The sequence below is a fragment of the Sturnus vulgaris genome, chromosome 30 (genome assembly GCF_052056855.1).
Source record: "Sturnus vulgaris isolate bStuVul1 chromosome 30, bStuVul1.hap1, whole genome shotgun sequence".
NCBI classification, from domain to species: domain Eukaryota; kingdom Metazoa; phylum Chordata; class Aves; order Passeriformes; family Sturnidae; genus Sturnus; species Sturnus vulgaris.
This window is the reverse complement of record NC_142272.1, coordinates 159,383-170,166: the sequence shown is the minus strand read 5'-3', so window position 1 is coordinate 170,166 and position 10,784 is coordinate 159,383. Positions and strand designations below refer to the sequence as shown.

General features: G+C 65.7%; 2 protein-coding genes across 4 annotated transcripts; both read left to right on the top strand.

The window, feature by feature from the left end:
* Positions 1–1,390, top strand: SP7 (Sp7 transcription factor). Its single transcript, XM_014893097.2, has one exon. It carries the CDS (start codon positions 29–31, stop codon positions 1,016–1,018), a length of 990 nt encoding a protein of 329 aa, XP_014748583.1. The 5' UTR covers positions 1–28; the 3' UTR covers positions 1,019–1,390.
* Positions 1,391–3,319: 1,929 nt separating this feature from the next.
* Positions 3,320–9,769, top strand: AAAS (aladin WD repeat nucleoporin). Of its 3 annotated transcripts, none has more exons than XM_088180697.1 (17): positions 3,320–3,905; positions 4,209–4,336; positions 4,411–4,466; positions 4,581–4,672; positions 4,947–4,993; positions 5,383–5,481; positions 5,726–5,875; positions 6,072–6,215; positions 6,336–6,456; positions 6,620–6,744; positions 6,942–7,002; positions 7,358–7,448; positions 7,808–7,901; positions 8,013–8,080; positions 8,183–8,264; positions 9,075–9,159; positions 9,531–9,769. In XM_088180697.1, the coding sequence occupies exons 1-17, from the start codon at positions 3,783–3,785 to the stop codon at positions 9,663–9,665; spliced, it is 1,701 nt and encodes a 566-aa protein (XP_088036823.1). In that variant the 5' UTR covers positions 3,320–3,782; the 3' UTR covers positions 9,666–9,769. The 3 variants fall into 3 exon arrangements, with proteins under 3 accessions (XP_088036823.1, XP_088036822.1, XP_014748592.1); XM_088180696.1 differs by lacking the exon at positions 5,726–5,875 and having other exon boundaries at positions 3,323–3,487; positions 3,769–3,905; XM_014893106.2 differs by lacking the exon at positions 5,726–5,875 and having other exon boundaries at positions 3,590–3,905.
* The last annotated feature ends 1,015 nt before the right edge of the window (positions 9,770–10,784 follow it).

The window sequence follows — 10,784 nt, the reverse complement described above, 5'->3', positions numbered from 1 at the left end:
AGCCCCCGCTGACATCGCCGCCGCAGCCATGGGTGACTCCTACGCCGCCGCCTTCCCCAGCGCCCCGGGGCTGCTGTCGCCGTCCGCCAGCCCCCAGGCCTCTCCCGGCCCCTACGGCCCCGACTACGGCCCCTTCGGCCACCCCTTCCCAGCCCCGTCCGGCGCCCAGGACGTGCTGGGGGCCCCCGTGGTGGTGGCGGCCAAGGGCCACCCCCCGGGCGAGTGCCTGCCGGGGGTGTACCCCTCGCTGGAGATGCCGCACCCCTACGGCTCCTGGTACAAGGGCGGCATCGGCGGGGGGCTGCCGGGGGGCTCCGGGCCCGCCGCCCCGTCCTGGTGGGATGTGCACCCCAACGGGGGCTGGCTGGGGGGCCCGGCGGGCGCCGAGGGGCTGCAGGGCTCGCTGCAGGGCCAGCCCACTCTCAGCCCCCCTCTGCCCACCTACGGCTCGGATTTCGGCGCTCTGAACCCCCCTCCTTACACCAACGCCCCCGCGGCGCCCCCCACCCCTAAACCCACGCCGGGCGAGACCCCGAAGGGTCCCCGCGGCGGCTCCTTGGGGGGACGCCCGGCCTGCGATTGTCCCAACTGCCAGGAGCTGGAGCGGCTCGGGGGCCCGGGGGGGTCGCGGCGGAAGCCGGTGCACAGCTGCCACATCCCGGGCTGCGGGAAGGTGTACGGCAAAGCCTCGCACCTGAAGGCGCACCTGCGCTGGCACACGGGGGAGAGACCCTTCGTGTGCAACTGGCTCTTCTGCGGGAAGCGCTTCACCCGCTCCGACGAGCTGGAGCGCCACGTCCGGACCCACACGCGCGAGAAGAAGTTCACCTGCCTGCTGTGCAGCAAGCGCTTCACCCGCAGCGACCACCTTAGCAAGCACCAGAAGACCCACGCCGACCCCGGCCCCCCCAAGCCGCCCCCCGGCGCCGAGCAGCCCCCCGCGTCCCCCCGGCCGCCGCCCGCCTCGCCCGGCAAGGACGGCGGCAGTCCCGAAGCCGGGAGTTTGTTGGAGATTTGAGCCTTTCAGCCTTCCTCCTCCTCCTCCTCCACCTCCGCGCCGCTGGGGATATTTATTACGGGGTGCTGCCCCCCTCCTCTCCTAATTCCCCAGCTCCTCGTTAGCCTTTCTAATTTATGTCTTAAATTATGGGGGGGCTCTCTGAGCGCTCTGGGGCTCACAGGGGGGTGTCAAGGTGAGACCCCCCCCCTTTTCTGTTTTCCCTTCCACCCCCCCCAACCTTCTTGGCCCCCAACCCTCGCCTCTCCCCCCGCACTCAGGGACAGGGTTTGCCCCCCTCCCCCGGCCTGGTTCATCAGTGCTAATGTAACGTGTCCCCTCCTCTTTTTTTAGCTGCCTGCCCCTCCTGCCCCCTAGAAAGAAAAAGCAATAAAAGGATTGAGAGTGGAGCCGCGCCTCCCTTCTGCGGCTGAGGCTTTATCACAGGGATGGGTTCACATCCCCCTCCCTGCAGGGCTCCAAGGGAAACTGAGGCACGGGGGGCGACATGGCCCTGCTCAGGGTCACTGTGTCCCCCCTCTCTGGGGGCGGCAGGAGCTGAGCGGGGTTGGGAACAAGCTGGGCTGTCCCCTTGTCCTCAACCCCTGGGCTGCCATATCCCTGTGGTCCCCTGTGCGCCTCTCCCCTTCCCCAGGACCCTGTAGGGCCCCACGTCTCCCTGTCCCCATGGCCCTGTGTCCCCAAGACCCTGTCCCCCATGTCCCTCCTCATGTCCCCAACCTCGGGGACAGCCAAAGCCTGACACGACTTGTCCCCTGCCAGTCTCACCCTGCTCGTGCAGGGTCCCACATGTCCCCAACAGCCGTGTCCCCACTCCCAGGGACATCCCAGGCACGTGTGCAGGGGAACACGCGTGAGCACAGCCCCGTGCCTCAGTTTCCCCCTGGCCACATCCCAGGGCCCACGTGGCACGGCTGGGCACGCGCTGGGGCCACGTGTCCCCGAGGACACCCCAATTTTGGGCGCTGTGGGCTGGCGGGGACCCCGCTGCGCTCCCCCCGAGCTCCCCCTCCCCCTGCCCTGGGCTCCCGCCAGCCCTTTGATGCTCTCAGCCCTGGTTTGGGGCTTTTCCTGAAAAAAAAAACCAAAAAACCACGGAAAAAGGCAAAAAGAGGCGGAAACGAGCTCCTATGCCAGCACAAAGCGGCGGGGGGGGGGGCAGCTGCTGGCACCCATGGCCCTGGGGGGACAGGGACAGGGATGGCAGCAGGTCCCCGTGTCATCCTCGAGTGAGTCACGGTGGCCACGAGCTGGCCACGACCCAGCTGTGCCCAGGGAAAGGGGGGACACAGCGTGGGGAAACTGAGGCACAGAGGCATCAGTGGAGCGGCTGGGCTCAGTGCCCCCACCCAGAGCGTGACCGAGCTGTCCCCAGAGCGGCTCCCGGGGGATTTAGAGTGGCATGCCACCTCTCCACGTAGCCCCCCCCAAGCCAGCCATACCCTCTCCGACACAAATTTGCCATTTTGGGGGTTCCCCCCCGAAGAACGCCAGCACTGCTGCCGCTCACCGTGGGTGGGCCAGTGCCAAGCAGGGCAACGAGCCACGTCCCCGAGCCAAACCCCGGCCCGGCGGCCACCGAGGGCTCGACCGCCCGGAGCCTCCCAAACCACAGAACCCAACCCCATCCAGCGACCCCCCCAAACCCCAGCAGGGACCCCCCCGTCCGCCACCACCGGCTTTTTTCCTGTCTCGCTGCCCCATCAGGGCCGGGTTTGGGGGGGTCCGAGGGACGCCACGAGGCCACGCCAGCCCTGCGGTGGCTCTGATGTCGGCGCCATCCCAAATCGTCGTCTCCTATCGAACCCCGCTCGCTCCGTAACGGGCGAGGAATGTGGGGCCCCCCGCCGCAGCTCCCCCCGCCGCCTTTATTTAATATCCTGAGAAAATTAAAATAACTCTTGCGGCCGCTAAGGAAAACACGGAGATAAACACAAGAGAAGCGGGAGCCCCGGGAGAGGGGCTGGGAGCGAGCCAGCGGGGGCACACGGCGGGAGCGGCACCCAGGGGACACGGGCACCCCACGGGCGACAGGGGACAGAGGGAGAGGTGGCACCGGGGACACGGGAGCGCGGGACACCGGGATGGCCCGGGATGGCCCGGGAGCCCACGAGGGGCTGCGGGTCCCGGGGTACCCGCAGGACACAGGGGCGCGGGACACGGGGGTGACACGGGGGTGACATGGGGGTGTCCCGGGGATATCCCGGGAGTATCCCCGGGGTCCCGGTCCCGGTCCCGGTCCCAGCGCAGCCCTGCTCGGACACCAAGTGACCCGCCCCGTGACCCGCCCCTCCGGGGAGGCTCCGCCTCTCGTAAAGGGGCAACGACTGTAAGAGTGGCCCTCATCGTAATCAGTCCCCGTTACAACCGGAGAGTCACTAAATCACCGTCAGAACGCGTCTGTGCAGGGGACGCTGATACTCTCCTACCTCCGCGGAGGAAAATCGGGGAGCGTGGCGTTGTTCCCGAGTGAGGACTCCGCGTGTTTGCCCCGCGCGCCGCGCCCCTTTTAATTCCCCCTCACGCGCGGCCCCGGCCGCGAGGGCGGCGCGCGGCGGCGATTGGCGCGAACCGGGAGCGGGAAGGGGTGAGGGGGCCAAGATGGCGGCGCCGGGGGCTGAGGGCGGGTGAGGGGGAGCCGGGGGTTGTGAGCGGGTGAGGGGCGGAGGGATCGCCGGCCTGGAGCCGGCGCGTGCCGAGGGCATCGGAGGTTTCAGCTGTCGGCCCCCACCCGCCGGGCTCGCCCCCAGGGCTCGGCGCCGCCATGTGCTCCCTGGGGCTGTTCCCGCCGCCGCCTCCCCCTGGCGATGTCACCCTGTACGAGCTCAACAACGCCCTGGTCTGTGGCCGCCTCAGCGAGCAGCTCCCGCTGGCCTTCCAAAGCCAGGTGAGACCCTGGGGCCGGGCGAGCCCCTCCTGCCCCTCCCAGAGCCAGGTGAGACTCCTGGCCAGGTGAGACCCCCTTGCTCCCGGAGCCATGCCAGCCCCCTCCAGTCTTGGAGGTGCCACATTTGTCCCCCTCAGCTGTGGCTGGAACTCTGTCCCCTGTGCTGGGGTCTCTCCTCCTCCAGCCACCCTCAGGCTGTTCCTTCGTCCCTCCTTGTGCCCCTCCTCTCTTCCCGTCGCCGTTTGCCCCCTGCCCTGGGGGTCCCTTTGCCCGCCGGGCTCAGGGGGGCTGTGGGTGCTGCAGGTGCCCGAGCTGCCCGTGCTGAGCCTGCCCAAGGAGCCGCTCAAGGCTCACGGCCGCCTGGAGCCCAGCGCCCGCCCGCCCTTCATCCACCACCGCGAGTCGCTCTGGAAGCGCTGCCTCAGCGCCTGGTGAGGCCCCGCTGTCCCCAGAGCTGCCCCAGAACGGGCGGGGGCACCGGGCTCTGACCGCGCTCTCGCCGCAGGCGCGACGCCGGCCTCTGTGGGCTGCTCAGGGAGCTCGCCAGCGCCGAGGACGAGGGTGAGTTTGGGCTGCCCGGAGCTCTCCTGGGATGCTCTGGCTGTGCCCTGCCGTCCCTGCCCGTGTCCCCTGTGGTGCCGGCAGGGACGCTGAGGGTCCTTTGCCCTTTGCCAGGGCTGCGGTGGCTGCGGACAGGCTCGAGCCACGCTCTGGCCATGTGCCGCTGGCTGTCCTCGCTGCACGGATCCCTGTTCCCGCACCTCTCCGTGAGTCATTCCTGCCTGAGCCCTGCTATGCGGGAGGCAGGGGCAAGGGGAGCAGCGATCTGGGGTGGAGGGTGGTCCCTCTCCCACTAAAATCCCCCCAAAATGCTCCTCCTGGTGATGCCCAGCTCCAGACACTGCTCCTTCCTCCACTGGCGGAAAATGGACCCTGGGTTGGGGCAGCAAAGTGCTCCAAGGGTGCCCCAAATCCAGGTGGGGGTGAGGGGAAAAGGGCCCTGGGGGTCCTGTCTGCCAGCCCAGTGTTCTCCTCCTGCAGCTGACCAGTGAGGACATGATCGCAGCCTTCTCCCAGGCCGTGGACTGGTGAGTCCTGGGTGTGCCAAAATCACCGTGCCGGGGTCTGGGACCCCCTCGGGTACAAGGACAGGATGGCCCCGTTTGGGTGGGCTCAGCCATTAAAGGCAAATATTTTCCCCACTCGCTCTGGCCAGTCTGGTTTGTGTGCCCTGGTCGGAGAGAGATCAGGGTTAAAGGAGATCAGAGCATGGAAAATTCCTTCCAATTTCGACCCCAGGCTGTGGTCACCAGCCCCTCAGCAGAGCCCTGTGAATAATTCCCAAACAGGGAATTTCTCAAAGGAAATGGTCCCATTGAGCAGCACAAAGGGAGTTTTATTTCTCTGGGGACTCTGAGAAGGGTCCTTGCCAGCCCAAGGGCTGCTGGGGGTCTTACCCTGCCCTGTCCCCCTCCAGGGCCGGCTGCACCGTCCGGGCCTTCGCCTGGCACCCCCACACCAACAAATTTGCTGTGGCTCTTCTGGACGATTCCATCCGTGTGTACAACTCCAACAGGTGGGGCTTTGTCTCGGGATTTGGGCAGCCCGGGGTGGGCACTGGTCCTGCTGCCCGTGGCATTCTTGCCCACCTGGGCTCCCATTCAGACCTCCCTGCTCCTTCCCCACTCTCCCCCAAGCCTGAAGGGCTTTGCCTTTCTCTTACCTGCCTGCTCCGTAGCTCTGGGGACATCCTGGGGTCACGCAGCCCTGGGGGTGGTGACGGGCGGGGGGACACGGGCTGAGTGTCCTCTGTCCCCCAGGTCTCCTTGCTCCCCCAGGGAATGCCAGTCCCTGCTCAGGAGAAGACTCTGCCGGCTGCTCCTGCAGCCCCCCCAGGTGTCCCCAAGCTGGGATTTCCGGCCAGCCCGGGCCCTGTCTGGCCTGGGGACAGCTCGGCTCAGTCACACCAGGTGTGCCCTGGCTCGCTCCGGTGTCACCTGGCTGGGAATCCCTGTCCCCTCCCCGGGAAGCGCAGGGCAGGGCACACCCCCCTTGCCACCCTGCTGTCCCTCCTCACTGTGGTCAGGGCTGGCAGGGGACACTGTGGCTGCCCCAGGGCTCTCAGCCCCACACCTGCCCCGTGTGTCCCCTGTCCCCTCCCGCCAGTGCCACCGTGCCCTCGCTGAAGCACCGCCTGCAGAGGAACGTGGCTGCCATGGCCTGGAAGCCGCTCTGTGCCTCCATCCTGGCCGTGGCCTGCCAGAGCTGTGTCCTCGTGTGGCACCTGGACCCCACCTCCCTTTCCACAAGGTGACAGCTCCCACCTTCCCTTCCCAGCTGTTGACACCCCGGTGGGGCTGGCTTTGGGGCAGCACCCGCATCCTGCCAGCAAATCCCAAATCCTGGTGGCTTCTCCCTGTTCTTTGGCAGGCCCTCGTCGGGCTGTGCCCAGGTGCTGTCCTACCCCGGGCACAGCCCTGTCACCAGCCTGGCCTGGGCGCCCAGCGGGGAGCGGCTGCTCTCAGCGTCACCGGTGGACACGGCCATGCTGGTGAGGCCCCTCCTGGGGACACCCCCGGGGTCACCAAGGGACGCTCGGGCTGGGCACAGGCAGTGTTCCTACAGAGGCAGCTCTGGGATTGCACCCGGACCTGAAATCTTCTCTCTCTGCTCCCTAACTCTGGTGCCACCATCGCTCTTGTCCCCTCCTCCAGGTGTGGGACGTGTCCACCGAGACCTGTGTGCAGCTGCAGTGGTTTGGGGGTGGCGGTGTCACCTACTTGGCCTGGTCCCCTGATGGCAGCAAGGTGCTGGCAGCCACCCCCTCGGCCGTGTTCCGGTGAGCTCCTCATCTCCATCCTCATCCTCACTCCAGAGAATCTGGGTCTGGATCCCAGATACCCTCCCTACTCCCGTTCCTGTTGTGGGGACACAGTGGGGAATGGGTGGGCGATGGAGTGGGACACTGAGGATTCCCAGAGCAGCGGGACTGGGGCAAATTCCCAGGAATTCTGCTCCCTAAATCCTGTCTTGCAGAGTGTGGGAGGCCCAGATGTGGACCTGTGAGCGCTGGCCCACAATCAGGGGACGCTGCCAGGTAGGAGGGGATATTCCTCACCCAGGGAATCATTTAGGCTGGAAAAGCCCTCTGGGACTACCCAGGCCAAGCCCTGGCACTGCCAAGGCCACCAGTGAGCCGTGTCCCCAAGTGCCACGTTCACAGAGCTTTTCAATCCCTCCAGGATCCGGGACTCTACCCCTGCCTTGCCGACTGTGTGGCACTGTCCCACAGACAGGGTGACAGGGGTGGGTGACCTGCCCCACAGACAGGGTGATGGGTGGCACTGCCCCACAGACAGGGTGACAGGGGTGGGTGACCTGCCCCACAGACAGGCTGATGGGTGGCACTGCCCCACAGACAGGGTGACAGGGGTGGGTGACTTGTCTCACAGACAGGGTGCTGGAGCCCCGATGGCAGCCGGCTGCTCTTCACCGTGCTGGGCGAGTCTGTCATCTACTCCTTGTCCTTCTCCGAGTACCGGGGTGAGTTTGTCCCACCTGGTGCTTCCCAGGGGCTGGGAGAGGGTTTCCAAATGGTCCCACAGCTTTGGGGTGAGGAGCTGGGACACACGGGGTGTTTTGGGGTCTCTAAGCATGGAACCTCTGGAATTCAGGTTTTTCCGTCCCTCACGTTTCTCCTCACTCTCAGTCACAGTTGTGGGGTCTTGAAGGAACTTCAGGGAGACTCCAGTGGGTCCAGGGCCAGCTCGGAGGTCCTGGTGTTTGCTGTCCCTTGTCCTCCATCCCAGCCACACCAGCACAGCTGCTCTGAGAAAGAAATAAATTAGTGATCACCTGGGAAATCCAATGGGATTTATGGAGTGTGGATTTTTCCCTTTCAGGGGAGATGCAGGGGCAGGTGGGAGGCTCCAAAACGGCCTCGATCGTGGCAGACCTGTCCGAGACCACCTTTGAGACCCTCTATGGGGAGGAGAGGTGGGTCTGGCACAGGGGGGTCCCTGCTCCTCCTGGCAGCTCCCCCTGGCTGCTGGGGGCACCCACGGGGGTCTCTGCCCCCCGATTTTGAGGGATTTTGTTCCATTCCAGGATTGGAGGAGAGGTTCATTCCATGGTGTGGGACCCCACTGGAGAGAGGCTGGCGGTGATCATCAGAGGTCAGTCCTGCCCCATTCCCGGGCTTGGCCTGGGAACTCTGCTGCTGGCAGGGAAAAGGAACAGGGGGACACGGGAGAGCCTTGGTGTGCTGTCCCCTGCAGGACAGCCCGAGGCTCCGGGCAGCCAGGTGGCCGTGGCCGTGTTCCGCACCCGCAACAGCCCCGTCTTCGAGCTCCTGCCCTGGTGAGGGGGGCTCGGGGCAGCTTTGGGTTCGCTGGGGTGGCTTTGGGTTCCTTGGGGTGGCTTCGGTTTGGGATAGGTTTGGGTTCACTGGATCCCATTAACCCCCAGGATGTGATGGGGAAGCGCTGACCCCCGTGCTCCTCCCCCAGTCCCTGTCCCTGCTTCACCCCCAAATGTGCCTTGGCCACATCATCCTCTCCCCAGCTCACCCCCTTCGCTTTGGGTTGTCCTTTCCCAGTGCATCCCTTAGACCCCAGACACCCCAGTTCCCTGGGAATGCGGTGTTTCCCTGTGAGATCCCAGACATCCCAGTTCCCTGGGAATGCGGTGTTTCCCTGTGAGATCCCAGACACCCCAGTTCCCTGGGAATGCGGTGTTTCCCTGTGAGATCCCAGACACCCCAGTTCCCTGGGAATGCGGTGTTTCCCTGTGAGATCCCAGACACCCCAGTTCCCTGGGAATGCGGTGTTTCCCTGTGAGATCCCAGACACCCCAGTTCCCTAGGAATGCGGTGTTTCCCTGTGAGATCCCAGACACCCCAGTTCCCTGGGAATGCGGTGTTTCCCTGTGAGATCCCAGACATCCCAGTTCCCTGGGAATGCGGTGTTTCCCTGTGAGATCCCAGACACCCCAGTTCCCTGGGAATGCGGTGTTTCCCTGTGAGATCCCAGACACCCCAGTTCCCTGGGAATGCGGTGTTTCCCTGTGAGATCCCAGACACCCCAGTTCCCTGGGAATGCGGTGTTTCCCTGTGAGATCCCAGACACCCCAGTTCCCTGGCATAATCCCGGCTGTTCCCTCGCCCCACAGCGGATTCGTGCGGGGCGAGCGCGGTGCCCGGCCCCAGCTCATCTCCTTCCACCCCTGCTTCCCTCAGGGCGCCCTCCTGACCGTGGTGAGTCCCTCCCCTGGGCATTCCCAGCCCAGGGGACACTGGTGGCACTGGGAAGGATCTGGAGCTCTGGGGGAGCTGGGGAAGGGGCTCAGGCTGGAGAGAAGGGGGATCAGGGGGGACCTCATCCCTTCCTGTGACTCCCTGACAGGAGGGGGCAGCCAGGTGAGGTCTCTGCTCCCCGTGACAGGACAAGGGGAGGTTTGGGGTGCATTTTAGAAAGAATTTCTTCCCAGAAAGGGTGACTGAACATGGGAATGGGCTGGCAGGGGAGGCCCTATCCCTGAGTGATGGGGTGGTGTCAGGTCACGGGCGGGACTCCATCCCAAAGGATTTTTCCCATTTCTGAGCTGTTTGGACACTCTCCCCTGCAGTGCTGGTCCTCGGGGAGGATCTCCCACATCCCTTTCTTCTTCGTCAGTGCCCTGGAGCCCCGCGCCAGCCCCCGCCGCAGCCCCGTGCCCGTGCTGGGCAGCGTCAGGGAGCAGCCGCTCTTCTCCGAGCTCTGACCCTGCCCTGGCACCTCGGGGCCTCCTCTCTCTGCAGGAGCCCCCACACCTGCTCAGGGTGTGCCACTGCTCCTCCTACCCCGATTAAAGCTGGATTTTCCTTCCCTCTCCTCTGCTTTCTTCTAACTGATGGGAGCGGAAGATTTTTGGGGGTGAATTTTTGGGAAGTCCTGTGGGTCTGGAGGGGCTCTGGAGGCTCCAGAGTTGGTTTTTGGGGTCAGAAAGAACTTGGAGTGAACTCACAGAACCTGTTGGTATGATCCCACTGCAGCCCTTGGGCCAGGGCTGCTCTTTTGGAGTCAAAGAGCCGCATTTTGGGGAAAGGTGATGGCTGAAGGGGTTTGGGAGGGTGGGAGTTGGCTACACACAAAACCCCCAGGTTTTGTCTTGAGGGTGAGCAAAAAGTGAATCAACCCCTCTGTGGGTCCCTAAACCCACACCCCACCCTGGGGGCCCCAGGGTGCTCGTGCTGCCCCACGTGAGCCCCCCCAGCCCTGCAGGGTGGGGGCAGCAGCTGGACCCCCCCGAGAGGGGGGCAGCACAGTGAAATCCGGGGATTACACTCCCTTAATCCCAGGATTACGCCGCGCTGGCAGGGAGGCCTGGGAGGGTGCAGGGTCCCTGCTCCCCCCACCCCAACAGCTCCAGCACCCCCAAAATCCTCCCCAGAGCAAGGGGGAGACCCCCACCCCCTACAGCATCCAGGCCCTTCCTGGGGCCGGGCAGGAGGATCCAAGGGGGGTTCAGGAGTGATCCAGGAGTGATCCAGGGGGTATCCAGGGGTGACCCAGGAAGGATCCAGGAGTGATCCAGGGGGAATCTAGGGGTGACCCGGGCTCCAAACCCACCGCATCTGCTGGGGCAAGCCTGAGGGGGTTTCACCCGCCGGGCCCGCCCAGTTGGCTCCCGGCGTCACCTCCGGGGCCGCTGCTGAGCGGCTCCAGCTCCTCCAGGTGTGGCCGTGCCCGTGTCCCGCAGGGCAGAGCCCGCAGGTACTGCAGGTGCAGCCGCGTCTCTTCCCGGCTCCGCCGCACGAACCGGCCCACGCAGACCAGGACAGCCCCCAGCCACCCCCCCACGGCCACCAGCGCGGCCACGTCGGGGGCCCGCGCTGTCCCC

Coding starts and splice junctions, on each gene's coding strand:
- AAAS (XM_088180697.1), top strand. CDS start 3,783: ATGTGCTCCCTGGGGCTGTTCCCGCCGCCGCCTCCCCCTGGCGATGTC. Junction 3,906..4,208: donor CGCTGGCCTTCCAAAGCCAG/GTGAGACCCTGG, acceptor TGGGTGCTGCAG/GTGCCCGAGCTGCCCGTGCT. Junction 4,673..4,946: donor CCCTGTTCCCGCACCTCTCC/GTGAGTCATTCC, acceptor CTCCTCCTGCAG/CTGACCAGTGAGGACATGAT.
- SP7 (XM_014893097.2), top strand. CDS start 29: ATGGGTGACTCCTACGCCGCCGCCTTCCCCAGCGCCCCGGGGCTGCTG.